General features: G+C 43.0%; 1 protein-coding gene across 10 annotated transcripts in view; it reads left to right on the top strand.

Annotated features, from left to right (window-relative positions):
• The first annotated feature begins 3,195 nt into the window (after positions 1-3,195).
• The window catches only part of CARHSP1 (calcium regulated heat stable protein 1), a 36,715-nt gene continuing 12,784 nt past the window's right edge, over positions 3,196-27,126 (top strand). For 2 of the 10 annotated variants that reach the window (XM_074196354.1, XM_074196353.1), the window contains exons 1-7: positions 3,218-3,280; positions 4,020-4,131; positions 4,463-4,597; positions 19,189-19,297; positions 19,648-19,812; positions 21,034-21,156; positions 22,650-22,823. In XM_074196354.1, coding sequence (XP_074052455.1) covers positions 19,655-19,812; positions 21,034-21,156; positions 22,650-22,812 — 444 coding nt within the window. In that variant the 5' untranslated portion in view covers positions 3,218-3,280; positions 4,020-4,131; positions 4,463-4,597; positions 19,189-19,297; positions 19,648-19,654 and the 3' untranslated portion in view covers positions 22,813-22,823. Of the gene's footprint in view, positions 3,370-4,019; positions 4,132-4,462; positions 4,598-4,624; positions 4,987-13,678; positions 13,743-14,808; positions 17,150-19,188; positions 19,298-19,647; positions 19,813-21,033; positions 21,157-22,649; positions 27,125-27,126 lie in introns of those variants that run through there. The other 8 variants (XM_074196355.1, XM_074196351.1, XM_074196352.1 and 5 more) reach the window with 8 other exon arrangements.

Below are 27,126 nucleotides of genomic sequence, written 5' to 3'. Positions count from 1 at the left end.
CTGATAGCTTGCTGGTTGTTCTCTTTGTCACAAAAATTTCTAGGCATAGATCTGACTCTCTTACCCTCTCAATCAATAAAGTGGCTCCCCACCACCTCCAAAATCAAAGTCTTGTTTGGTATCCAAAGACCTTCAAACTTCTCATATGTTTACCTCCCTCCTCTACAGTACTCTTGGATCCAATGATATGACTCTTGCTACATTCATTTCCAGACTCTGGGCATTTCCTATGGCTATCCCCCAAACCTAGAATGCTCTCCCCCTCCTCTTCTCTACTTTCTGGTTTGTCTGGCTTCATTCAAGTCCCATATTATTTCATTCAAGTCCCATATTAAACTCCGTCTCCCTTCTCTAAGACTTTCCTGATCTCTCAATCTTAATGCTTAATGCTCTCAATCTAATGCTCAAATCCAATGCTTTGAACTCAGATCTTCCTGGATATCTCAACAATTTTAGGCCTCAGTTTCTGGAACAGTAAAATGAGAGATTTGGACTCGATGTTGTTTAGGTCTCCATTCTGTCCCACATGTAGCTCCCTCTGTTGATCATCTTTGTTTTAGCCTGTCTATGTAGATTTTTTGTACACAATTATATGCCTGTTATCTCCTCCCTTAACCTCTGAGCTCCCTGAAAGTTTTTATCTTTCTTTGAATCCTGAATGCTGAGCATAGTATCTGGTACAACAGTAAGCACTGAATCGATGCTTGTCGACTCACTGACTTTAGAAGTGCTGTGTACCTAAGCAGACCAGTTCCAAGTCACAGTAACATTGGCTCTGTCCTGTAAAGAGGAAAGAGAGATGCAATGGGTGTCAGACCTGAAAGGATCAAAAGATATTAGTGGTTTTAAAAAAACTACACAGAGGAAATGGGAGCAAGATCCATTCTTCAGGCAGATGCTGTTTGATTGTCCCAGCATGGGATTCTTTGTCCTTTTTTGTGGCTCCCACCTGCCACTTCTGGCTGGGCAGGATTCTTGCCCTGGGATACCACCTTATCCTGACTGGTCATTTGATTCTTTTTTTTAGGTTTTTTGCGAGGCAAATGGGGTTAATTGGCTTGCCCAAGGCCACACAGCTAGGTAATTATTAAGTGTCTGAGACTGGATTTGAACCCAGGTACTCCTGACTCCAGGGCCGGTGCTCTATCCACTGCGCCACCAAGCTGCCCCTCATTTGATTTTTTCTGGGGCTGCGAGGGAAATGTGTGAGCGGTTAAGTTTCCCAGCATTAGCTACACCGGCAAAAGCCTAAGGTCATTTGTGATCCTGATGGTGCTTGCTTTCTTCACCTACCTGAGCGCAGTTGCCTGGACCGGAAGGAAGTTGGACTGGGACTGGAAGACCCCTGTCTCCTGATTTGTGTAACGGGGCAGGGGCAAGGGAATGAGGGGATCAGCTTTAGTGAGTGGGTATCTATGAGGTGGCATGTACCGCGCCTTCACGGTTTCACGTATCTCATTTAATCTTCACACCGACCCTTCCACCGGACAGTTGAGGAAACTGAGGCAGCGTCTGAATGTGGCTTTGAACTGCAGTCTTCCTGGATGTCTCAGCATCCTGGGGCCTCCGCTTCCAGGCCAGTGAAGTGAGAGGCCTGGGCTCCATGCTGGCTGGGTCTCCATTCTCTGTGCCCCGCCCGCGCCTCGGGGCCGGGCTACTCTGGGACACGTGGGGAGGGGCTGCGCGCTCAGGGGGGCGGCTTGGGGGGGGGGGGCGCCGCTCAGGGGGGCGGCTTGGGGGGGGGGCGCCGCTCAGGGGGGCGGCTTGGGGGGGGAGGCGCGCTCAGGGGGGCGGCTTGTGCACCCGGGGGGCGGCGCGCTCAGTGGGGCGGCTTGGGGGGACGGCGCGCTCAGGGGGGCGGCTTGTGGGCTCGGGGGGCGGCGCGCTCAGGGGGGCAGCTTGGGGGGGACGGCGCGCTCAGGGGGGCGGCTTGTGGGCTCGGGGGGCGGCGCGCTCAGGGGGGCGGCTGGGGGGGGGCGGCGCGCTCAGGGGGGCGGCTTGTGGGCTCGGGGGGCGGCGCGCTCAGGGGGGCAGCTTGGGGGGGGCGCCGCTCAGGGGGGCGGCTTGTGGGCCCGGCCATGTCGGCCGCTCCGGGCGCCACCTCCCCGGCTTCTGCCTCGGCTCCGCTCGTACCGGTGTCGGCGGCGGGTCCCTGGGCCGCACCGGGGCCAAGCGCCCCTCGGGGCCCCCCAGAGCGGCGGGAAACGCTCCCCAGTCCGGGCGCCGCCGCCGGCCCCCAGGCTGACCTCAGCCGCCCGCTGCGGCGGGGCGGGGCGGGGGGCTGCCGGGGCCGCCTGGTCCGAGGCCGCCTGGTCCGGGGCCGCCTGGTCCGGGGCCGCCTGGTCCGGGGCCGCCTGGTCCGGGGCCGCCTGGTCCGGGGCCGCCTGGTCCGGGGCCGCCTGGTCCGGGCCCGCGCCAGGGATGCCGGCGCCTTAAGAGAGGATGGCAGAGGGCGGGCCTCGGGGCCGGGGTCGGCGGCTGCCCGGGAGGAGATGCCGGGGAGGGGAGGAGCTACTGGCCGCGGCGGGCGGCAACTCCGGGACCCCCGGGTCGGGGCGCAGCCAGCCCCCGGGGCCCATCCGCCGGCCGGACCCATCCCCGCCCTCTCATCCGGGCGTCAGGCCCCTCCCGGCCAGACCGGGCGCCTCCCCGCCGGCTGGCTCCGCTCCAAGGTTCCTTAGCGCCCCACCCGAGTAAGAGCGGGCGGTGCCGGGGGTCACCCGAGAGGCTGGGCTTAGGGGGACCCGGCTGGGCCCCGCCCGGAGCCCCGCCTGCGGCCCCGCCTCGCCCCGGCCCGGCCCGGCCCCGCCCACAGGCTTTCCCTCCTCTCGCCCTCCCGGCCCCGCCCACAGGCTTTCCCTCCTCTCGCCCTCCCGCCCCGGCCCGGCCCGCCCCGCCCCGGCCCCGCCCACAGGCTTTCCCTCCTCTCGCCCTCCCGGCCCCGCCCCGGCCCGGCCCGGCCCCGCCCCGCCCCGCCCCGCCCCGGCCCGGCCCGGCCCCGCCCACAGGCTTTCCCTCCTCTCGCCCTCCCGGCCCCGCCCCGCCCCGCCCCGCCCACAGGCTTTCCCTCCTCTCGCCCTCCCGCCCCGCCCCGCCCCGCCCCGCCCCGCCCCGGCCCCGCCCACAGGCTTTCCCTCCTCTCGCCCTCCCGCCCCGGCCCGGCCCGGCCCCGCCCCGCCCCGCCCACAGGCTTTCCCTCCTCTCGCCCTCCCCGCCCCCGCCCCCGCCAACGCCGCCTGAGCCCGAGTGGAGCGGTTCGGCCCCGGTGCCAGATCCCCAGGTAAGGGGGCGGGGGCGGGGCGGGGGAGCCCGAGGGCCGCCGCCCCCCTTCTCCGGCCGGAGCCTCCGGCTGCCCCGAACACCCCCGGAGTGAGGACGGGGGGGGGGGCGGCCAGGTGGGCGGTGGCGGGGTTTGCCACCCTTCCCCGGGACAGGGCGGGGGTCCCAGGATCAGTGGATTCAAACAGGTTTTCCCACGAGGATTCGAGATCTCTCTTTCCACTAGTCACCCCTCCGCTCCCTGAACCAACCTCCCTCCCTTATTCTCTGGCGGTTGTTTTGGGGGGGTCAGAGGAGTGGATGGCTCCAATCTGGACCCCCCCCCCCCCGCAGAGGGGCAGAGATATTTGCCCCCGATGGGCTTCTTGTTTGTTTGGGAATGAGTTCAAGCCAAACTGGGGTGCTGCTGATCAAAGGGGGGGGGTTAATGACGGAGAAGAGCTAGTTAATCCGGCCCCAGCCAGACACTCGCAGAACTCCCTCCCCTCCACAATCGAGAAGCCCCGGGGCTTCTTTCTGTGGAATTTCCTCGGCCACTGTTGCTTGAGAATCGGGGAGGACACCCTCACCCAGGCTAGGGGTTCGGGGAGGACTTCGAAACTCCAGAGGGAAGGAGGGACTGTCTATTGTGCTGTGGAGGTGGTTCTTGAGGAACCCTGGTTCCTTGGACGAGAGTCAGAAGGGCCAGAAGTTCCAGCTGCTCCAGAGGCGTAACACCGGGCCAAACTTGAACTTTCCAGATGGGGTCTCAATGTGGCAGAAACTGTGTCTGGTCTTTGTGTGTGAGACAGAAAGAGAAGCCAGTATCTATCTATGAACATCTGTGAAAGAAGAAGCAGCTGTATTGGGAATGTGAGTGGGAAAGGGCAAGGGGCAGTGGAGAAAGGAGTGTGGGGCCAAGAGGGGTTGGAGACGAGAGCGGGTCAAAGGAATGTTCACAGCCAACGCCAGCGGTCCTTCAGTGCATTCCCAGTCTTAGTTTGGGGACAACTTGAACTGGATGACTGAAACAGAATTATTTTATTAAAAAAAAAGAGAGAAATGGTCATATTTGGTGTGGGTGGTGGAATGGGACCAGTTTGGGGAGAGGGGTATACTGGAAACAGCCAACTAGCCAACCATCAGAATCATAATTTCTATTGAAGAAAGGACCCATATTAGGAGCTGACATCCCAAATTGCAGGTTCTTGGGGAAGGATGGACCTTCTGGTGACTCATTAAATTTCCTGAAGACACTTCCTCATTCATTCCTTAAGTTTCTTTTGAAGTACCAGCTGTTTGTGTGGAAGAGATCCCTCCCTTCTACTTGTGCAAGAGGGTAAGAGTTGTGGGAAGAAGGGAAAAGATAATTCCCAAGATTCACTGTTTTTTTTACTGTCCAAAAATATCACTTCAATGCCCAACATCCTATTTTTTTTTTTTTAGCATTTCATTACTTTGGGTTGACCACTACCCACATTAGCTTCTTCTCCAACCACCACTGTGGTAACTAATCACAATCTCCTTATTGTGAATGAGTTTATAGGATGGAGGGAATGACATAAAGTCAATAAACAAGCATTCATAAAGGCCCATTATGTGCTAGGGAGTTTGCTAGGCACCAGGGATGATACAAAGGCAAAAATGAAACATTCCTTGTCAACCAGGATGTAATGTTCTATGGATGGAGATAGGTATATGCATAAGTAAATACAGCATTTATATCAGGTAATGGAGGGAATACTGGCAGCTGAGGGTGTTAGGAAAAGCCTTTTGAGGGAAGTGGCATTTGAACTGAACTTTGAAAGAGACTAGGGCTTTAAGAGGCAGAGGTGATTCAGGAGAGCATTCCAGCCATGAGGGATAGCTGCAAAAGCATGGAGCCTAGAGATGGGAAGGAACCAGCTCCTGGGTTTGACCAGACTTGTAGATTGTGTGTAAACTGAATGAAGCAGAGTAATATGAAATGGATGACTGAAACGGAATATGAAATAAGCTTGTAAAGGTAGGTAGGGACCAGATTGTGAAGGGCTTCATACCTAACAGAGGAGCTAGTATTTGATCTGAGAGGAAACAGGGAGTCTCTGGAGCTTTTTGAGCCAGGAGATGATTCATTCAGACCAGGAATTTTGTTAGGAATTTTGTTCTGGCAGTGGAATGGAGCATGGATTGGGGAGGGGGGACTATTGCAGTCATTGGTCCAGGTGATGAATAATCAAACCAGGGTGGTGGTCAACTTTATCTCCTAATAAATAGGAAGTTCAATCCTGCCTCCTATCTGCCTTTTCTGAAGTAGGAAAATACAACTGGGCTGGACTGGAGGGTTCTAAGGCAGGGTCTGATGACTCCTCCTCTAGCTGTGACCAGTAATGCCTGAGGCTGGGGAGTCTGGAATGTTGGGGAGGAAAGGAAGGGGGATGGGGAGGCTTAGACCAGGAGGAAGATGCTTGGTTTTTTTCCATTAGCCCCAGGATTCCCTTTGCCTAATCGTGCTTAGTCAATTTGGGCCCAGTTAGAGGTGATTTGGGGAACTTCCTTGTTTCTCCTCCTCCCTTCCAGTCTCACCCCCCCACCCCATCCCTACCTCTCGGATAGTGGCCTCTCCTCCTCCCCAGCTCTGGCCCCTTGGCTAAGAAAGCTCTGGTCAGAGGGTGATGAAAGTGTAATTTTTCCTCTCCCTTCTTCAGTCCCTTCCATGTTTGTTGGCATTGGCGACATTTTCAGTACAGTTCTGCTTCCAGCTTTGCACACCTCCTTTCTCTCCCCCCACTCCTTAAAATCTCAGCTTTCCCTTCCCTGGAACCAACCAGGGACAATGACTGGAAATCTGTGTTTGAAGTAGATGGTACTTTGTTACTCCTGTTTTCCAAAGCAGCCCCCTCATTCCTCTCCCACAGTTCAGGTTGTTTTCCAGATGCTTGAAGGGGGGAGGGGGCTTCATTTGCTCAGAATTTCTTTAGAAAAATACTGGTTGTGTGGTTTTCTGAAGGGGCTCATTCCAGTGGAAAGGTCTTTATGTAGGAGGACAGAGGAAAGGGAGACAGGCAGAGAGAGAGAGAGAGAGAGAGAGAGAGAGAGAGAGAGAGAGAGAGAGAGAGAGAGAGAGAGAGAGGAGGGAGGGAATCTTCTACTTACAGAAAAGTCAATAAATCATCAAATCTTTGTCTGGTGCCTACTATTATTTGCCAAGCACTAATGCTGGTGGGAATAAAAAGAAACAAGTGAAACAGCCTTGTCTTTAGGGAGCTTAGATTCTGTTGAAGGAGATGATATGTGTAGAGATAGATAATTAGATGGATAGACAGAAAGGAAAAAAAAACAAGAAAATGAGAGGCTGGGGCGGCTAGGTGGTGTAGTGGACAAAGCACCGGCCTTGGAGTCAGGAGTACCTGGCTTCAAATCCGGTCTCAGACACTTAATAATTACCTAGCTGTGTGGCCTTGAGCAAGCCACTTAACCCCATTTGCCTTGCAAAAAAAAACCCTAAAAAAATTAAAAAAAAGAAAATGAGAGGCTGGCACTACCATCTAGAACATGCATGAGCTGAGCTTTGAAGGAGACTAGGGATTAGGGATTCTAAAACAGGATGGGATCCAGGTATGGGGATAGAAAGTACATAGTCTTAAAGATTATAGGTGGAATGCCTGCCATATGTGGGAAAAAAAAAGCAAGACTAGTTTGTTTGGACTTTAGGGACTGTGAAAGAGAGTGATCTTTTTAAGGCTGTAAAGTTAGATTGGGACCAGGTTGTGAAGGGCTTTAAAAGTCAAATAGGAGTTTATTTTTGATCTTAGAGGTAGTCTGTGTTTATCAGGGAGGAGGGAGTGTGCTTTAGGAAACTGACATCTATGCTGAAGGTGGATTGGAAATAGGGAGACCAGTTAGAAGGCTATTGCAAAAGTCTAGTGATTCAGGGAAAGGAGCTCTAAATTGTTGGTTAACTGTCATTGCAACCAAGTTTCCAAAGGAGATCATTTAGGTCAACTGGCAGGCCTCAGTGGATATAGTGCCAGTCTGGACTAAGGAAGACCTGAATTCAAAATTCAACCTCAAGACATTAACTATGAAACCTTGGACAGATCACTGCACTTCTATTTGCCTGTTTCCTTAACTGTAAAATGGGGTTAATAACTCTGCAACTGTTTTGTACAGTCGTAATTAAATGAGATAATTAAGTGTGCTTAGCATTGTGCCTGGCACATGCAGTCACTTAATAAATTCATATTCCCCTTCCTTTCCCTTCCCTCTACACCCCTATTAATCTCTTCCAAAAACCCGGTCCACCTTAGAGTTTTGGAGAAGGACAGAACTGATAGACTGAAGGACTTCAAAGACTGCAGAGAAAGGTTCTTTCTATATAGAGTCATGACATAGGAAAAATAAGGTGGTCATTTGTTTCCTAGATTTCACCTTTCCCTTCACTTTACCCTAATTTCAAACCAATTAACCTGCCTTTAATGTTTGAAAAGAAGAAAACATTTTAGGACCCTCTGGTTTTCTTCTAACTGTTCTACGATGCTATTATTCCCTTCTCTTCCCATTCTCCCTCTCTTGGCCATTCCTGCCATAAGGGCTTCTAACTTGTGGGTCTTTTCTGTTTTATAATTGTACAGCCGTCTACCTGGTCACTATCTCTCAATGCTCTATGGAACTCTCTAAAATTATAAATTGCAAAATAGTTGCCCAACACCAGTGATATCATGAATAGAGATCACTAAATATACCTGGACTACATTTAAGGACACACATCCTTGATCCTGTCCCAAGTAATTGTCTTCCAGCCTCCCTAAGAATTACTTTCTTTTTTCTACCTTTGGCTAGTAGCTTGGAAGGAGGCAGGGCTGAGGTTTAGAAATGGAGAGGAGCCTATTTTAGCTCTACTCTGACTTTTCCCAGGCTTTTAACCAGGTTTGGGAATTTGCTTTCAGGCTTGATACCCAGCAGGTCCCTGGGGCCTAGGTTTCTTGGCAGTATTCTGACTCCTTGCCTTCTAACTACAGACTAGAATAATCCAGTTTTTCCTCTTCCCACCCTAGATGTCTATTTTCTGTGTGTCTTTGGCCTCTAGGATGGTTTTAATTCAAAATCAACACCCTGGGCTAGGTCCTACTAGATCCACTTTCACTGACCTCGTCTTCCAGTCCCAAGTCTGCATACTAGTTAGTGTGGGAACTTCTTGTAATTTCATAGTTTCTCAGTTAGGAGATAGCTTGTCCTCTCCAAGCCAAAGAATTGTCTTAAATGTCAAACAGGAGTTCATATTTGATCTGAGAGATAATATGGACTCAGGAGTTTTTTGAGAAGGTAAGTGACATGGTCAGATCTGCCACATTTTGGTAGATTGTGGAGTTATAATGGGGAAAACTTTGAGGCTAGAGAGAACAATTAGGAGGCTACTAAAATAGGAGATCTCTTGGTTCCAAGAAAAAAGCAGAGGAGCACCTGAACTGCCATTAAAATTGATCCCAAAGGAGTGCATCCAGGTTTTCTAGTCTTTACTCTAGAAGGGAATCCTTATCTCTCCAGTGTTTCTGGCAGGTATATCTATTGGTGGGAGGCAGCAGGAACAACCCCCTGGAGAATACATTTTTAACTCTCTACCATATTGGACCCATTCATACAGAAAGTCCTAGGAAAAATGAAGACTAGATTCATGCTCCCCCCCCCCCCCCCAGTCCCAATGTTTGGTCAAACAAGAAGGTAGGATATTGGGCTTCACAACCTTAAGGAGTCAATGAAGAAATGATCTAATTTCAATCCTAAGGCAGAAACAGCCTGAACCTACTCAGGGATTCAGAGTAGAGAAATCAAAACAGTGGCAGGAAGAGGACACAAGTTCTAGTCATAGGCTCAAAGGATCTTAGGATCCTAGATTTAAAGCCAGAAGGAATCTCAGTAGTTCTCCCATTTCTGCAGTTAACCATCTATAATAGCCTTTGGGCAAATTTCTTAAGCTCTGTCATAGTTTTTTCATCTTTAAAATGGGATAGCCCTATGTGCCCCCACCTGACTCATGGGTTTGTCATGAGACTGTGTAATACATATTTATATAAACACCTGTATGTATGTATCCATGTATATGCATATATCCATGAGTATCCATCTATGTATATATATATATACAAGCATATTGAAAAGCATTGATAATGTATACCATGGAAACAATGTAAAGACTGGCAAATTGACTTCTGTGGGGGGTGGGGAGAGAGAGAAGTAAGACTGGGGGGAAAATTGTAAAACTCAAATAAAATCTTTAAAAAAAAAAAGAAAAGCATTGATAGCTATACAAATGTACAGGATTATGAGACCAAGTATCCAGAACTAGGAGGTTATGTGTTGAGGGCAGTCCAGTGAATTTTTCCTAAGACTTGTAAGATCACTGAATCTGAGAGCAAGTCACCCCCCCCCCCATTTTGATTCCTGTTGTTTTCATATAAAACACATACATATAAATAGAATTTCTCCAGTAACAAAAACATAAGTTATACAAATTTTTATTTAAAATGACTCTCTTCATCTGTACCTTTCTCCATCTATAGCCCCCCACTCCTTTCAACTACTAATTAGACTGGGAGAAAAGGGATTTCTTTTTTGTCTTTCTTTGTATCTCAGAACATATAGTAAACATAAATGCCTGCTGAATGACTGTTCTCTGGGAGCAAGATTGTATGTTACAATTAATAATTTAGGCTATTTTTATTATGGTTTTCATTTATATTATTGTAATCATTATGTGGAGGGGTTCCCAAAAATCTCAGTGCAGCTTTCAAGCTTCCAAAAAAGGACACAAACTTTAAAGTGCACTAAAATTTTTGGGACAAGAGTTTTGGGATACCTTTTGTTTCTCATTTTGCTGTCTTTTATCTTGTAATCATTCCTGCATATTTTCTCATGTATCTCTGGATTCTACATATTCATCATTGCTTATGTTCTAATACACTGAGTATCATACTTGCTCTTCCCTTACTCATTCCCTCCTATTCAGGTTCATTTGTTATGCTCCTAAAGCTGTAGCAGGTGCCATTAAACATGATGTAATTTCTCTCTTATGTCTTTCAATTTGTTTATGTCTGCTACTAGTTACCTGGACTTTATCCTCATCCCTCTCTCTCTCTGATATCCACTAGCTCTAACAGAGCATAATGTGTATAAGGAGAAAGGTCCAGACCCAGGGGTCACAGTAAGAAGCCAGATACAGGGAGTTAGGCATGTGTTGTTCAAAGAGACTGAGGCTACTATGCCTTGTCTTAAGACTAAGGCAGTTTAGAGACTAGAAAGGAAGCATTTGGTGGAAAGAGCAGTAGAGCTAGAAGATCCTTGGTTTCTCCTCCAAAACTTCCTATATGACTATGGCCAAACAAACTTTAACTAGCTAAGCTTTGGTTTCCTCATCAAAAATTGGGATTAGATATATAAACTCTCAGCTTTATTTTGTAGAAAGTGCTTTTTTGTTAACCTTAAAGTGCCATTTGAATGTGAGCTGTTAAGCATTATCAACTCATTCATTATCTTACCCAAAAAAGAACTACCTTTGTTAACTCTGACAGATTAAGGTAGTTTTTCAAGAACTCCCTCAGGCTGTTTTCATACTTGCTAATGATTTCCAAAGGCAGTATGAAATTTAATAGGGATAAAAGTTATTTATTCTCCATTTAAACTAGAATACTTTTTTCAAAGACCTTTTATGGATTGTAATTTTTATTGTATTATGCCCAGTAAAGGATGTATTAAGTATTTTTGCTTTTCTGAATGTTGATGAGATTTTTAGGCCCCTATACATGGTCAATTTTTGTATGCCGAGAAACATGCATATTCCTTTCTGCTCACATTCAGTAATCACCAGAGATCTAATCACCAGAGAACTAAATTCCTGACCTTTAAAGTTTTACTCATGTCCTTAACTTCTTTCTTTCTTGTTTGTTTTTTGTTAAATTTATCTAGGGTCAGGGCAGCTAGGTGGTGCGGTGGATAGAGCACCAGCCCTGGAGTCAGGAGGACCTGAGTTCAAATCCACCCTCAGATACTTAATAATTGCCTAGCTATGTGACCTTAGGCAAGTCACTTAACCAATTGCCTTAAATAAATAAAAAAATTAAATTTATCTAGGGTTAGAGAGAGAGAATACATGGAGGTCACTACTATTACAGTTTTGTTGTTTATCACTTTCTGTACTTTGATTTAGCTTTTTTTTGGATTAACTTTTAGTGGGAATATTTACATATTCTAGATACCTTGGCATGTCATTTGGTACATATATATTAAGTATTGATATTATTTCTTTGCTTATGATGCTTTTAAGCATATTGTAATTTCTGTGATTATATATTTCAATGTCTATTTTTTACTATTGCCTCAAGTTCATCTGAAACATAATAAATTCTGTTCCAGTGTTTCATTTTAAATAAGTATAAATATCTGTTTCAGATATTTCTTTTAAACAACATATTATTGGATTCTGACTTCTAATCCATTCTTCTAACCCTCTTGCTTTATGGGTGAACTCATCCCATTCATATTCAGTGTTACTGTTGATTATTTCCCTTCATCACATCCTCTTATAATTTTTCTTTTTTTTTTGTCTTTTGTCCCATTTTCAAAGAGGAGGGAGGTAAAAGAGAAGTAATGGGGTCAATGCTAGTGAATTGTAATTGAAATGATCTCTTTTCCTCACTCAGAACCTTGGTTAGTGGTTCTAACATTTTCTTTCGACAATCCACCATTCAGAACTTTACTTTCTTTAAAACGTCCCCTTTTTCCTGTCCTTAATTATCCCCATGCCTAATTTAATATGTTACATAAATTTTTTGTGTTGATATGTATTCAATTCCCCTTTGTCCAGTTCAGATAAGAATTGTGGTTCACATGGTGTGCCTCCTTCCTCTACCTCTTCTCCCTATGTGCTCTTCTTGTATAATCCAATTATGAGACAAAAATTCTACCCCCTTTTCTCTCATTTCTCCATTTGTGTATTTCATTTTTCTCTTCCTTTTCTTTCCTTTCAAGATCATCAGGACAGAACAAAACAATTCCTAATTCCTCTTGATTTTTTTTATTTAGTTCCCTCTGTGAACCTTGACTACACTAGGATTTTGAAGGGATACTTCTTTTTTCTAAGAATGTAAATAATTCCCTATACTTCATCCCTTTCTTAGTTGCTTAGATACTTGATTTACTTGAGTTCTTCTTTACTTTTCTGGTGGGATATTTTAGGACTTAGAGCTTCTGACTGTCTTTTTGTGCAGACCTGCGATGAATGAAGCAATTTACTGATGTTTCTTTTTGGATTTATTGAACACTATCCAATCCTATGCCTATTTTGATCATTGCTAGAGTATTTGTGGAAGAGAGCCTTTCTTGATACCATCCTAATTAGATGTCCCCATGGTGTAAATACCACTGCTCATTTCCAGTTTTCTGAGGTCTGCTTTGGGAGATTCTCATCAGCCATTGTCCCAGCAAAAAAAAAAAACAAAAACCAAAAAACCAAAAACAAAAAACTTGTTGAGACTAAAGAATATTGTTGACACATGCATAACCTGTATCAGATCACTCACTTTCATGGGATGAAGGTAGAAAAATGTAGAACTCAAAAGCTTATTAAAAAGATGACTGTTGAAAACTATCTTTGCATGTAATTGAAAAAATAAAAAAGAACATTTTAAAAAAAAGGATATTTTGGGGGATCTGCTTCTGAAACTGTTTTGTAAGAAGCAGAAAGGTAAGGATGTAGATTGTGAATGTTAAGGAAATGAAACAGTCTGCTCATTTCTGGGATTAGGCAGAAGGTCCAAAAATAGGGGATGAAAAGTCAAGCTATTTTTAAATACACCTTAAATTACTTACTGATAAAAACAATCTTGGGAATTTGAGTGGAAAGGGGAATAGGGGAAGCGGGTTCTGGTCTTGGGGGGGATAAAGCCTTTAGTGCTGTTTGAGAGATTCCCCTTCCCCCCCCCCCCCCCATCCCTTACCCCTGGGGCAGGATCAACTCCTGACATTAAGCTTTGTTGCTAATTAGAGCAGCAGTAATTACGAGGCCGGATGGGAAACAGATTTTACTGCAGGGAGTTGTAGGATCAGGGATCCTGGGGTGTATATCAGTTCCCTTTTTTTAACAGTTGAGGAAACTGAGCCCTCAAAGGTGATCTAGTGGAATCAATCATTAAACAAATCTTTTTTTTTTTTTTTTTTAAACATGTTCAAGCAGGATGCTGCCCAGGAACTTGCAGGATAATTTAGGACACAGGACTCATGGTTACAAGGAAAACATAACTATTGTCATCAAGATGTTGGTGATCTGGGCCAAATTGGGTTACAAAATAGTAAGAGCTGTGGTGATTCAGAGGAGGGATCCTAGCAGCATAGCTTTTAGAGCTGAAAGGTCTTTAGAGGTTATCTATTCAATTCTCTCATTTTCCAGATAAAGAAACTGAGGTCCCCTGAGATCACTGTGGGCTAGAATGGTCAGGAAATTCTTCATGGAGGTGAGCCTTGAGCTAGTTCTCGAAGGACAGATGGGATTCCGATTGTCAGGCTGGGGTGAGGGGAATGTTTAGGAGAGATTGAGAAATCTCTCATTATAAAAAATGGAACCTAGGGTCCCTGATTTCCCCTCCCCATTACCCTTAAACATAAGGTCTCCAGGGTCCCTCTTAAAAAGACAGAAGGGGAAAGGTGATTGGTGTGTGTACACAGGAGGGGAGGCATTTTGTTTTGTTTTAACCACATGGGACATCTATCCAGGGTGACTAGGAAGAAGAGCACTGGAAATAAATGAATGTAATGGAATAATGTTGTAGAACAAGAAATGACTAACTTAAGGAATTTGGAGAAATGTAAGGTTTATATAAATTGATTCAGTAGGAAATAAGCAGAACTTATATGCAATTTCTATAATGCCATTGAAAAGACCATTTCCATTCTAATAACCAATCATGGTTTTGGGGAAGAGATGATAAAATATAGTTCCTTATTCTTGACAAAGAATTGGGATGGCTAGGGCAAAATGTTGCGTCCATTATCAATCATAGTCATGTTACTGGATATTTTTCTTTTAAGTGTTTTTTTTTTCTTTGTTGGAAGGGGGGGTTAAATTCCCAGGGATGGACTCTGTGTGAAGTAAATTGGGGGGTGGAGAGTAATATGAGAGAGGAAAAGACTTAATTCAAAATACTGATTTTTAAACTAAGGCTTTTTTTAGTTGTTTTGATGGAGAGATCTAGTTGCATGATTACATCATAAACTAAAAGATGGCCTTTGGGGAATATGAAATTAAAGAGTAATATCTGATAAAAATTAGAATGTAACTTCCTTGAGGGAAGAGACCATTTTTTTTTATTACTAGTATATGAATCCCTTGTGTTATTGGAAAGGCTCAATAAATGCTTGATGACTAAACAAATTTTTTTAAAAGACTGATATTATAAAAAGGTTATAATAAAACTTATTTTAAAAATTAAAAAGAAATGTTTAAAAGAGTACTAAATCTTCTAACTTTGGGTCATACTTGTTGACATGACCACAGGAAAGTTTCTTAATTTTGCTGAAACTCACTTTGCTAATGTATAAAATGTGAGAATGTTGTAAAGCAGTATAGTCAAATTTAAGTAGAAATCATAATATTTTTATTTATTTTGTTAAATTTTTCCCATTTCTACTTAAATAAGCTTGGGGACTAAGTCACATGTGTTTGAGACCTCTATTGTAAAGGATTATTGTGAGGAAACTTCTTTGTAAGCCTGAAAGTGCCATGTAAATGTGGGTTCTAATTCTACTCATCTTTTAACTTCATCCCCACCTCCCCAGGAAACCTACATTGACCATCCCAGTCAGCCCACAATGGAACCTCCTCCCCTGAACCATAGAGTATTTCCTATCTATACCACTCATTTCACTCTCACCACACAAAACTTTGTGGCATATTTTATTTTATTTTGTCTTGTATTTAATTTGAATGATTCATTTGTATTTATGATCTTTGACAAGTCATTTCCCCTGTGGACTATTGATCATCCAAATACTTGGTATTTTTTATGAGGTTTTGTCTACTACTGCTGAAGAATTTCTGGAAGTTATGTTTCTTCTTCTTTAGCTCCAAAAGAAATTACCTGGGAGCAGAAATAGGGAGAAGAGGCAGAGGAGCCTAACTGGGGAATGATATTGGGGGGAGCTCAGATTTGAAAGTATATTATTTGGGATTTCATTCTTTTGTTTCCTTTGTTTGTTTTTCTTTTTTAGGTTTTTGCAAGGCAAATGGAGTTAAGTGGCTTGCCCAAGGCCACACAGCTAGGTAATTATGAAGTGTCTGAGGTCAGATTTGAACTCAGGTACTCTTGACTCCAGGGCCAGTGCTCTATGCACTGTGCCACCTAGCCATCCCAGAAATCCTTTTACATCAAATCCAGCATATAGGCCATCTTGATGTGCTTGAAGACTTTCAGATTTTTAACACCTTCTAGAGGTTTCCCATTTTGTTTTAAGATAGCTCCTCTAATTGCTAGGAAATTGCTCCTTGCACTGAGCCTAAATTTGTATTTTAGCAACTTCCACCCATTGTTCTTAGTCTGTTCCCTGGAGCCAAGCAGTCCAAATCTTATCCATCCTCTTTAAATTCTGAATATGGTTATCATGTCACCATTAAATCTTCTTTTCTCCAGATTAGATATCCCCATCTCCTCAGCTGATCATCATATCTCAGGGAACTTGAAGCTCATCACTGTTCTTGTAGCCTTTCGCTAGACCTTATCAATATCTTTTCTAAAATGGGCTCAGATTATATGAAGAAGATATTACAGATGTGGTCTAACCAGAGTAGAATGCAGAGGAAAGGAGTCTGCTTTTCCTAGACATGATGATTCTGTCAATGTAACCTAAGATTTCTTTTTAGGTGTCCCCCCAAGGGGATTTTTGTAACGCTTTTTGTGTGATGACTTTTTTCCTTACAAGTTTGAGTCAGATTACATTTCCATGGCAGTGTGGTATTAGCATGTCTGTTTTAACACAGCCTTGCCAACATTTAATTTTGATGACTTTTGTCATCTTTGCCAAATTAATGGAAGCCTGGTAGTATATCAGAATTGATTTTTATTTCTCTGGTGGTTAGATATTTGAAACCTTCTTTTTCATCATTGATATAGAACTGAAAGGAACCCTAGGGCCTTCAGTTTACAGATGAGGAATGGTTTGCCCAGATCACACAGGTAGTATATAGGTTATAAGTAGCTGAATCAGTTTTGAACCCAGGCCTTCTTTATCCCAGTCCAGTATTCTTTCCACACTGCCAGTGTTCTTCATTCTCTCTGTACTCTTCCCTGTGGAGTTTTGAATTCATATATCATAGATATAATATTCCTAGATATGATATCCCTTGCTGATCTCTTTCCCTCCTTCCATCTTCCTCCTAGAAGTGATTTTTATATGGATACAGGCAACAGTTATCAAAGTCAAGGGAAGCTGTAGGCTGTAGGCTGTAGGCTACTTCCTCTATACTCCTTTCCCCTTTTGCTCCTCCCTTTCTGGCCAAAAGAGTTGTGGTCTCCAGTAAAGGTGGGGAGAGGCAGGTGCCCTTGGGGTTGGGGAATTTATCTTTCTGGAGGGGTGATGGGAAGGGCAAAGGAAGGGAGAGACCTGGGAGAAGCTGCTATTTTTTTTTTCCTTCCTGGTGTGGAGAGAACAGCAGTTTGCCTGGATAAACTGCATACAATTGTGAATATGAGGCTGTGAGACTTTGGGGAATCCCCCCTCCCTAACCCCACCTCCCTGGGTGGTGTTTCCTTCCTGTGAAGCTAAAGCACTTCTCTTGGTTTCCTTGAGTTTAAAGTCTGAGCGTTGGGATCACACCAAAAGCTGTTCTGTTTGTATTCAGGATCCAGAGAGGTAACTGGATGGAATGGTGAGACAGACCTGGACTCTAGACTTAATTCTAGGGGATCTTGGGCAAATCATTTTGACCTCTTTGGGTCTCAGTGGACTATGACCAGATGGTCTTTAAGGTTCCTTTCAGTTTCAGCAGCCTATGTGTCTTTGGGGATTGAGAGGCAAGCTTGGAGAAGAATGAAAGCCCGTTGTTTTGGTGCTTTTAAGCATCAAGGTTTTCTTCCCTTGGGGGCTGGGGGGGGGGGAGGGTAGATAAGTGCTTGCAAAGTGTAGCCCAGCCTCTAATTTTTATTTTTCTGGTTTTGTAATTCATCTCTTCTATGACAAAATAATGAAAAGGTTTTTGTTGTTATTATTTGAAAATCATTAGAAAGATCTACTACTTAACACTTTTATGACCATGAATAAGTTATTTAATCTCAAAGAATATGGTAAGGACATCTGTAAAATGAGAGGGTTGGACTAGAGGACTCCTAAGATCCTTTTTTTTTTTTAAATTTGTTTTGAAAAATTGTATTTATTTTTCAACTAAGCATGTGTTTCTTTTTTTCTCTTAGTCTTCCTCTCTAATTTAAAAGGAAATAAGAAAAATAAAAACTTTTGTAACAAACATACATAATCAAGCAAAACAAATTTTTATGTTGTTTATGTCCAAAAATGAAAGCCACAATGTGTATCCTATGTCCAACACTTCTGGTCAGAAAGTAAATAGATAGCATTGATCATCGCTTGTAGGTCATTCCCTATATAAAAGTAAGTAGATGAGAAAGGTACAAAGTAGCAGGACATGAACATCCTGAAGATGAATTGAGAGCTTAACTGCTATGGGGACAATAGCCAAGGCCTCAGGAAGAGGTGGCATTTGAGGTGGGAAGGCTTTAGGACTTCCAGGATAGGGAAAGCATTGAACAGAGGTGTTGATGTGGGAATGTACAGGTGTGCTTATGGAACTGTTGGACTGGTTTGGGGGATCCTTGAGGACTTGTAAGGAATCATGTTTGTATGTAGGAGTTAGAGGATTTGGATGGAGGCTTGATGGAATAGAAAGTCCTTGAGGGCAGGGAATATTTTTGCATTTCTTTGTACTTCCAGCACTTAGCACATTAATTAGCATATTGTAAGTGTTTAATAAATGTTTAATATTGTCTGTGGAAAGCCTTGAATATAAGCTCTGTGTGGTGTTGTGTGTGTGTGTGTGTGTGTGGGAGGGTCAGGAAGATCTGAGTTCAAATCCAGCCTCAGACCCTTATTAGCTGTGTGATCGTGGGCAAGTCACTTAATCCTGTTTGCCTCAATTTCCTCATCAGAAAAATAAACTGGAAAAAGAAATAGCAAAACTCTTCAATATCTTTGTGAGAAAACCTCAATGTAGTCATGAAGTCAGACACAACACAACAGTAACAATGTGCATGCACACACACACACATAGATAGATTATTTAATGTTTTCGAAGTGCTTTCCGAGAGAGTTTGTTCATTTTTACAGGAGGGAACTATGACATTTAGAGGTTAAGTGATTTTCCTAGGGTCACACAGCTAGAAAACCCCAAAAGTCACTGAGCAAGAGGATAAAAACTGTGATTGAGAAGACTTACTGGCAGAGTGAAGGATGAATTGGGGAAGGAAAGAATAGAAACAGATGAGTTAGGTTGTTGCAGTAGCCTTGGAGAGAAGTGATAAGGACCTGAGATGTATCAGTGAAAGGAAAAAGGAAGGGGGCAGATGTGCAAAAGAGATTATAGTAGATGTCTGATAGGATGGGGCAACCCAGACCATTTAGTCAGAAGGCTGAATGTCAGCACCTGAGTCAGCTATGATTTCCTTTGCATTTTCGAGGACAGCCTGAATGAGTGGCAGGATGGTGAGCTGTCAGCAGAAACAGGGAAGTCAGGGCGGGGAGGAGGAAGAGAAGCAGGTTTGGGATGTGCCCGCCTTCTCTGGGGGGTTGTCTCTACAGCGCAGAGCTCATTGTTCCTATCTCCCTAAGCACTTTACACACCCCTGCTCTTGCCATTGTTTTACCCTGGATTCCTGCTTTTCTCTCTGCCTCGACTAGATTGTGACCTCAGGATCACAGTGTCAGAATTTAGAAGGAACCCCAGAGGCTGCCTAGTCCAGTCCATCACTGAGCCAGGATCTCTCATCTACATCATATCCAGCAAGTGGTAATTCAGTTTTTATTTTTGGAGGGCAGAATCTGTTTTGTGATCTTTGTCTTAAGTTTTTGTTTAAAGACTGACTTTAGTCTTGGGGTAAGCCAACTCTAGGATAAACTATCATAATGTGTTATAGTTTCCAGGGTTGGGGAAGAGACGTGGTAGGTGGATATGTGGGGTCTGTGTGTGTGTGTGTGTGTGTGTGTGTTTGTGTGTGTGTGTAGTTAATATAAATATGGATTTGTTTACATAAGGTATGAATGACTCTGTGTGACTGCCCAACTCCCATCTTTGCATATATGTTGTTTGTACTGGGAATCTGCCAATAGAATCTCAGAAACCTCCATTTCTCCCTTCAGGTAAACTATGTCAGCCGAGCCTCCCCAACCACCAAAGCCCCCCACCCATCCAGCCTCTCTCTGTCTACCCGATGGTTCCCGGGAAAGGGACCGTTCACCATCTCCCATGAGAGGATACCTCATTCCCAGTCCCTTGCCAACCCGACGGACCAGAACCTTTTCAGCGTGAGTAACCAGAAAAAGAAAAGGAGAGTAAAGGCTGGAGACTCTTCTTGTGGAAAAGGCCAATTAGCTGAAGGCCCAAAATGACCAACCTAATGTGCTGTGTTATTTCTCCTTGGTGAGGTGTGATGAAGAAGGTATTGACAATTCATCACACATCTCAGTTCTAGACCTGGTTCCAGACTTTCATCAAGTCAGTTCAATACTCCTTTGAGCCTCTGACTTCCCCATTGTAAAATAGTGATTAAAAATGACTTTCTTGCTTAACTCATAGAGCAAATATCAAATGCATGCTAAACATAGAAAGATAATTCTTTTAAGCCTGGATTAGCTACAAGGTGGTGATGGTTTGGGGATATGGGGTGTGTGTGTGTGTGTGTGTGTGTGTGTGTGTGTGTGTGTGTGTGTGATCGATCATAAGATCACAGAATGTCAAAACTGGAAAAGAGCTTCATTATGGTTTTTAAATTTTATTTTTTCTATTCTTTCTAAACTTTAAAATTTTTCTAATTTTTTCTCAAGTTTTTATTTTCTCTCTCCATCTCCTCTCACGGAACAATTAAAAAAAAAAGAACATGAAAACCTTAATAACATATCCTCGTCAGTCAAAACAAAACCTTACATTGACTGTGTTCAAATTGTATGTCTGGTTGTGTATTTGGAGGCCTTCACCTTTCATCTGTGGTCCTGGAATTGTGATTTGTCACCGCATTGGTCAGAGTTCTAAAATTGTTTTGAGTTGTTTTTCTTGATAATGTTGTTTTTGTAGAATGATTTATTCTACTTTCTTCACTTTGTACCAATTCTCAGTTTTCCAACTTACCTCTGAAACTGTTCATTTGGAAGGGAATTTTAGTAATCTCAATTTTATAGATCAAGAAGCTTTACCCTGAGATTAATTCACTTTCTCAAGGTCATTTGAGATCAGAACCCCGAACTAGAAACTAGCTCTTCTCACCTCTCTTAAAGTTGTCAGCTATGCTTTTCAACACTTTGTCCCTGCTTTCTAGGCATGTGACCCCCAAGAATTGGGTGAGTGGGTCCAACTCTGAAATGAGTGTCCTTATCCACAAAGTTTAAGATTTCACTGTCTCCAGAGAAAACACAGGCTCTCAGAGAGAGCCTGAGGTTACTTTGCTCCATCTCTCTTCTTCTTGAGTCTAGGTCTGGTGGGAACAAGGAGGTGAGGCATTCATATCATTCTCTTTCTTTACCTTCATTCAGGACTGTGCGGGCATCTGAGGGACCTGTCTACAAGGGGGTCTGTAAATGCTTTTGCCGCTCCAAGGGGCATGGCTTCATTACACCAGCTGATGGTGGCCCAGACATTTTCCTTCATATCTCTGAGTAAGTGGCCAGGAGGTAGATAAATACTATGTGGGCAGACAAGTATGTGGGACCAGGGGACTGGGGAAAGAAGGGGAGGGAGAGACAATAGGGGAAAGTGAGGGGGGAGATAGACACACACACACACACACATACACACACAGCAAGCAATTTGTTATTATCTCCAGTGTATAGATCAAGGATTTCATAAGCTAAATGAGTGTGTCACATATCATGTGGTATGTGGACATGTGTGAGAAGGGTACATGGAGATATATTTTGTTCTTAAAGGTAGTTATCAAGAGGGTTTCTGGGGGGGGTGGAGGGGTGGAGAGGGGTGTTTGAAAGGGGAGAGTGTATATGCATGTAAATGCTCATCCATGCACATTTGAGGAATGATTGTCTTTGCAAGGTCCTCACCAGCCAGTCTTTGTAATCACAGAAAGTCTCTATGTCCTAGACCCAAAGAATACAGAAACACTGTCCATTTCCTTCCACTTCTAAGCTGGGCCTGAGGGAAAGTTTCTATCTATAGAAAGGTTGATATCTTGTACTTAGCTTACACCAACACCAGGGTAATTGGTAGCCATTTTCCTTTTAAAAAAAATAAATTTATTTATTTTTCCAATTATATGTTAAATATTTTCAATATTCGTTTTTGCAAAGTTTTCTGCCCCCACTGTAGGATAGCAAGTAATCTCATATGTGTTATATGTGTACTATCTTGTTATACATATTTCTATATTAATCATGCTGTGAAAGAATGAGAACAAAAGTGAAAGACCATGAGAAGGAAAAAACAAGAGAAATTTAAAAAATTGAAAATAGTTTGCACCATTTTATTTGGATCAGACTTTTGAGTTCACTGGTATGGGGGACCCTCTTGATTCTCTCTGCACTTGCTTAGCATCTTGGGCTTGGGAGATCGACTTGCCTAGGATCATAACAGCCTGTTTATATTGAAAGCAGGACTTGACTCGTCTTGACTCTGAGGCTAGTTCTCTATGCATGTCTTTAATGTAGTTATTTTAGTAATATATGTACATACCTATGCAGATAAAAACATTCCATACAATGGGAGGGTTCTGCAAGTGAATTCTACTTTATGGAATAGTTATGATCCAGAAAAAAAAGTATTTTTTTAACTCCTTAAATCAGGTTCTTCTTTCTGGTACATCAGAAGATCTCAGTAAGTAGCCAAGTTTCAGTGTAAACAATTGCCTCCTCATTGGCTAGTTTTGGAAACCCTGTTTCTATTATAGTGTTTCTCAGGGGCTTACACTTGTGTGCATCTGAAATATGACATCCATAGGCCAAATTATAAATCAATTACTGTATTAGTTCATAATTGTCTGGTCTCCACGATGGGATGGATTAAATCCTGTCCCTTGTTCTGATGGGCCTTTTGAGACCTGGCTTCCCTATTGTGAGACTGAGTGGGGAAAGCCCACTATGGCATATTCATGTCTGACCATTGAGTTTTTTCCTTTCCACTATCCCCCACTCCCTGACAGTGTTGAAGGAGAGTACGTGCCTATGGAAGGAGATGAAGTCACCTACAAGATGTGTTCAATTCCACCAAAGAATGAGAAGCACCAGGCTGTGGAAGTTGTTATCACTCACCTGGCACCAGGCACCAAACATGAGACCTGGTCGGGACATGTCATCAGTTCCTAGGCAGCCTCTTGGTACCCCTGCTTCCTCTCTTCTCCCCAGTTTGGCTCTCTCAAAGGACACTGTTCTGGGAGGGGAGGTGGGGCAAGTTTTGGGGACAGATAGATGAGTTATGAGTAAATTTTGGCCAAAGGGTGGGAAGGGACTGGGAACTCAAAAGTCAAATTGTTAGATGTGACTTATCTCCAGAAGAAAGGAGGATCAGGGGCAAGGAGGGAACAAGGTCTTGATTCCTTTCCACCTGAAATGTATTAATTTTTTAAAAAGAGGAGGCTCAGTAGCTGAGTGGAGGATTAAACTTTGAGCCCAAAGAGATGTAGAAAGGGTAATTTGGGATGTGTTATTTTCCTACCATTCTGGCTGGGCAACTATTAGCCCCAGTCTCCACATAAGACTGTCTACCTGTACCTGTGTTTGCTGGTACTTTATACCATCAAAGTTAGACTTCTGGGAGGCCCAGTAAGAACCATGTTAGGAAGTTTGGATTTTATTCCCTGATGTGTCCCAATCCTATAATGACTCAGCTTGTCACCTCTTAGTGTCCTTTGTTATTCTTAGATGTTAGCTTCTGCCTTAGCTTTCAGCCAGAATTACTGATTGATTAGAATGGGATTAACCTGAGGATGATGGAGACAAGAGAAGTATCTGAGTTCAGGGAATGAATCTCTGGATTCTTAGGAATTTGTTTCTGTGCCTTTCTAGAGGGTATAATTCTCTGGATGGAGAAACTGGAGGCTCCAACCATTGGCCAGAGAAAAGGAATTGTTTGGAGATTGGGCAGCCCAGCCCTTATGTGAATCCCAGACTATCCCATCTGGATGATTATGTCATTTTAGCTGTGCTGAACTGTGAGACAGAATCCCTCATTCTCCTGTAAAACTTTCAACATGTATGAGTACTTTCCTGCTCTTAGCAAACCCTCTGGGCTTTGTTGAAGTGTTGGTTTGGATCCACATCTCTGGTTTGGCTGTTTTGTACTCTGTTTGAACCATTATACTGTGAAAAGTAGAACAATGGTAGCTCCTGTTTAGAAAACAAAACTATCTCTTAAGGTTTGTTCTGAAACACTAGCTTACTAAGGAGTAGTTGTTTGCTTTCTGACAACCTGGTTAAAATGAACATTTTAAACATATTTTGGATGATGTCTTATTTTAAATGTGATATATTAAAAGTTTAGTAATTTTTTTTTAGTGATTTAGGTTTCTATCTTAAACCAGATGCAACTGCATGTGTGTGCTTATCTTGCTACAAGATTGCAAGTATTGTAAATATATATATAATATTCTTTTTAGGCAAATGAGGTTTTGGGATTTTCTTTGTAATTGGTTTTCTGCATTTTCAATGATTGCTCTTTAAAAGGAAAAATGTATGTTATATTCTGAACTTTGTGATTTAAAAAACATTTTAAATAATGCTTATTTGCTGATGATTTAAACTGAAGTTCAAGAATTAACTGCTTATTAACTTTTGTTGAAAATGATGAAAGTAAAGTTTCTTAACTTTTGTTATTGTTTCTTATTTATTCTGTAAGCTGCACCCTATTTGAAAGGGGTTGAATGCTAGAAACACTGTGATAAAGACTATCAGTCATAGGATTAGAAATTTAGAGTTGGAAAAAAGCTCAGATATCCTCTAGTCTCCTGAAATGGAAGTTGTTTCAGAATCTAGGGGACTGCATGTTGACTTAGAAAACCATAAAATTAATATTATTTATGTTGCATTGTACCTTTTTTTTTTTGCAAGGCAATGGGGTTAAATGGCTTGCCCAAGGTCACACAGCTAGGTAATTGTTAAGTGTCTGAGGCTGGATTTGAACTCAGGCACTCCTGACTCCAGGGCTGGTGCTCTATCCACTGAGCCACCCAGCTGCCCTGTACCTTCGTTTGATTAAGCATTTCCCAGTTAGATTTTAATCTGGCTCAGCCCCACTTGAGTTTTGCAGGCTGATATTTTGACATTTCTGATCTAGACCAACCCCTCCCTCAATGATGGGTAGGAATGGCCAAGAGAGAGTAAGTAACCAGGTCTTGGAGTCTAAATTCAACATTTTTTGCATTGTACCAGACAAAGGGTTTGTCATTAACAGACATTTTTTAGTAAGAGTAGATCATTTTTAAATGTAGTCTCTGCCTTAGAATGATTGACCTGAGGATAAATGGAGACTTGGGTCATACTACATAGAGACAGGTGTCTAGAAGCAAGGTCAGCTACATTTAGAGGATCATCACTAAAATGTTGGCTACCAGGTAAGGAACTTCTGGATCCTAGCAGCAAGTGGAGATTGCCAAGAAAAATTATGGAATGAATTGTTTACATTGGTAGACGAAGTGAGCATCTTTTATGTCAGTGAAGTGGTAATATGTGGTAGGGTGGAAAGCCTGTAGGATTGGAGTCAGAGGCCTCTGTTCAAATTCCAGTGGTCTCTTCCTAATTGAGTTTGGACACCCCCCCATCTACTGTGTGTGTGTGTGTGTGTGTGGTTGAATGTGCAAACTGTCACATCTAACTGTTAATTTGTCCCACTTTCCTGTGCCTCAGTCACCTTATGTGGGAAATGACCACAATAGCTTTCAGAAATATTGGGAAGCCAGAATGTTGGCACTTTGTAAACCAAAGCACTGTGCAAATTATATTTGCTTCATCCCAGGTTCATACATTGTCTTTCTCAAGCTCCTTTTCTTATTCTTTGCTTCATAAGATACATATACTGGCATTCTGGGTCAAAGATGTACATTTTTCCTCTGCCCTGTATTTTTTTAACCTGAAGGGTGACAGGTCCTAGAGCAGACCATTAAATCTCTCACTTTACAGATAAAGACACTGAGGCTCAGATCACTTAAACAACATGCCATGGTCACAGGGGTACTATTTACTTATCTGATAACCAAGTTAAGTTCAGTTAGACTGACCTAGGATTTGAACCATGTTCTTCTAATAACAAATTCAGTGCTTGTTCAGTTTGCAAAAGATATATTTCAAACAGAAATATGCCTAGAAAGAAAAGTTACTTTGTCCAAGTTCTAGAAAATTCTAAGAGGTCCTTGCTTTTTCCAGATTTTGTTTGCCATTCAGGTATGTGCTTCTAAAATGTTTTCATTGATGTAATTGAGCCTACACACTGCTGTGTACCAATTTGCTGAGTTACCACAAATGTAGTAACTAAGGCTCTGAGAGATTAGTGTGACTTGACTGAAGTTAAGAGAGATATTAAGGGCCTGGGATTTGAACACAAGGCCCTGTTTCTCCAAAGAGAGTGGTTATTCCTACATTATATCCTTTCCTTTTTTTCTTTTGGCTTTTTTTTTTTTTTGTAAGGCAAATGGGGTTAAGTGGCTTGCCCAAGGCCACACAACTAGGTAATTATTAAGTGTCTGAGGCCAGATTTGAACTCAGGTACTCCTGACTCCAGGGCCGGTGCTCTATCCACTGCAGCACCTAGCCGTCCCTTATCCTTTCCTTCCTATAGAGAATAAGGTAGCTTTAATTTTCACAGATTCTGTAAGGTTTATAGACAGATGTTGTCCTTTACATGGTTTGCTTCACCTGGTATAATTTTTCCTAGGGAACAGTTGTTGTCATCTACTAACATTTTTCCATGTGCTAGCTTCCTTTTCAAGTGAAATGTGGCCCATAAAAAGATGTCATTTAAAAAAGGTGTCATGCAAAAAGCAATATCCCAATTAAAGGATGTTAAATGATAGGTTTGTCCTAAAGGGCTGGGCATGTGTTAGGGGAACAATCTGATTCACAGTTATTTTTTGTTTGGATTTGAGAAGCTAGAAAAAATTCTTTTTTGGGGTTTTATTTTTGTATTAAAATGTTTATCTAGGAGGCAAGTAGTTAAAAGTGGAAAGGTGGATAATTTGGGATAAAGTTTGCATTTTGCTTTGAAAAAAAACCACCCCTTACAGCATTTAGGAATGGTTTACCAGGCTGCAAAGAGTGCTATACTGAGAAGACCTAATTATTAATCTTGGCAAGGTCTTTTCCAGTTATTAAATATTTCTGTGAATATAGTGTTATCCTGGATTTCAGTTTAAACCTTTTTCACAAGAACTGTTGCCCAGTAAATTTTGATTTGTAGAAAAACCAAAATATAAGGGAAATTTTCCTTTGTTTTGGTGTTAAACTGAGAATGAAAGACTGATAGAAGTCAAAGACCATAGTAGAAATTAATGCAGGTCTTAAAAAGCCATTGGTCAGTCATTGTTGGCAAGTACTTAGAGGTAAAATTTGATTATTATTTAAAAAGTAATAAAAATGGAGGGAAGTAGTGAAAAGAACTGCTTCTAAAACCTCTCTAAGAACTACATTCTT

Source organism: Macrotis lagotis, chromosome 8 (genome assembly GCF_037893015.1).
Source record: "Macrotis lagotis isolate mMagLag1 chromosome 8, bilby.v1.9.chrom.fasta, whole genome shotgun sequence".
In the NCBI taxonomy this organism is placed as follows: Eukaryota; Metazoa; Chordata; class Mammalia; order Peramelemorphia; family Peramelidae; genus Macrotis; species Macrotis lagotis.
This window is presented reverse-complemented; position numbering and strand designations above follow the sequence as displayed.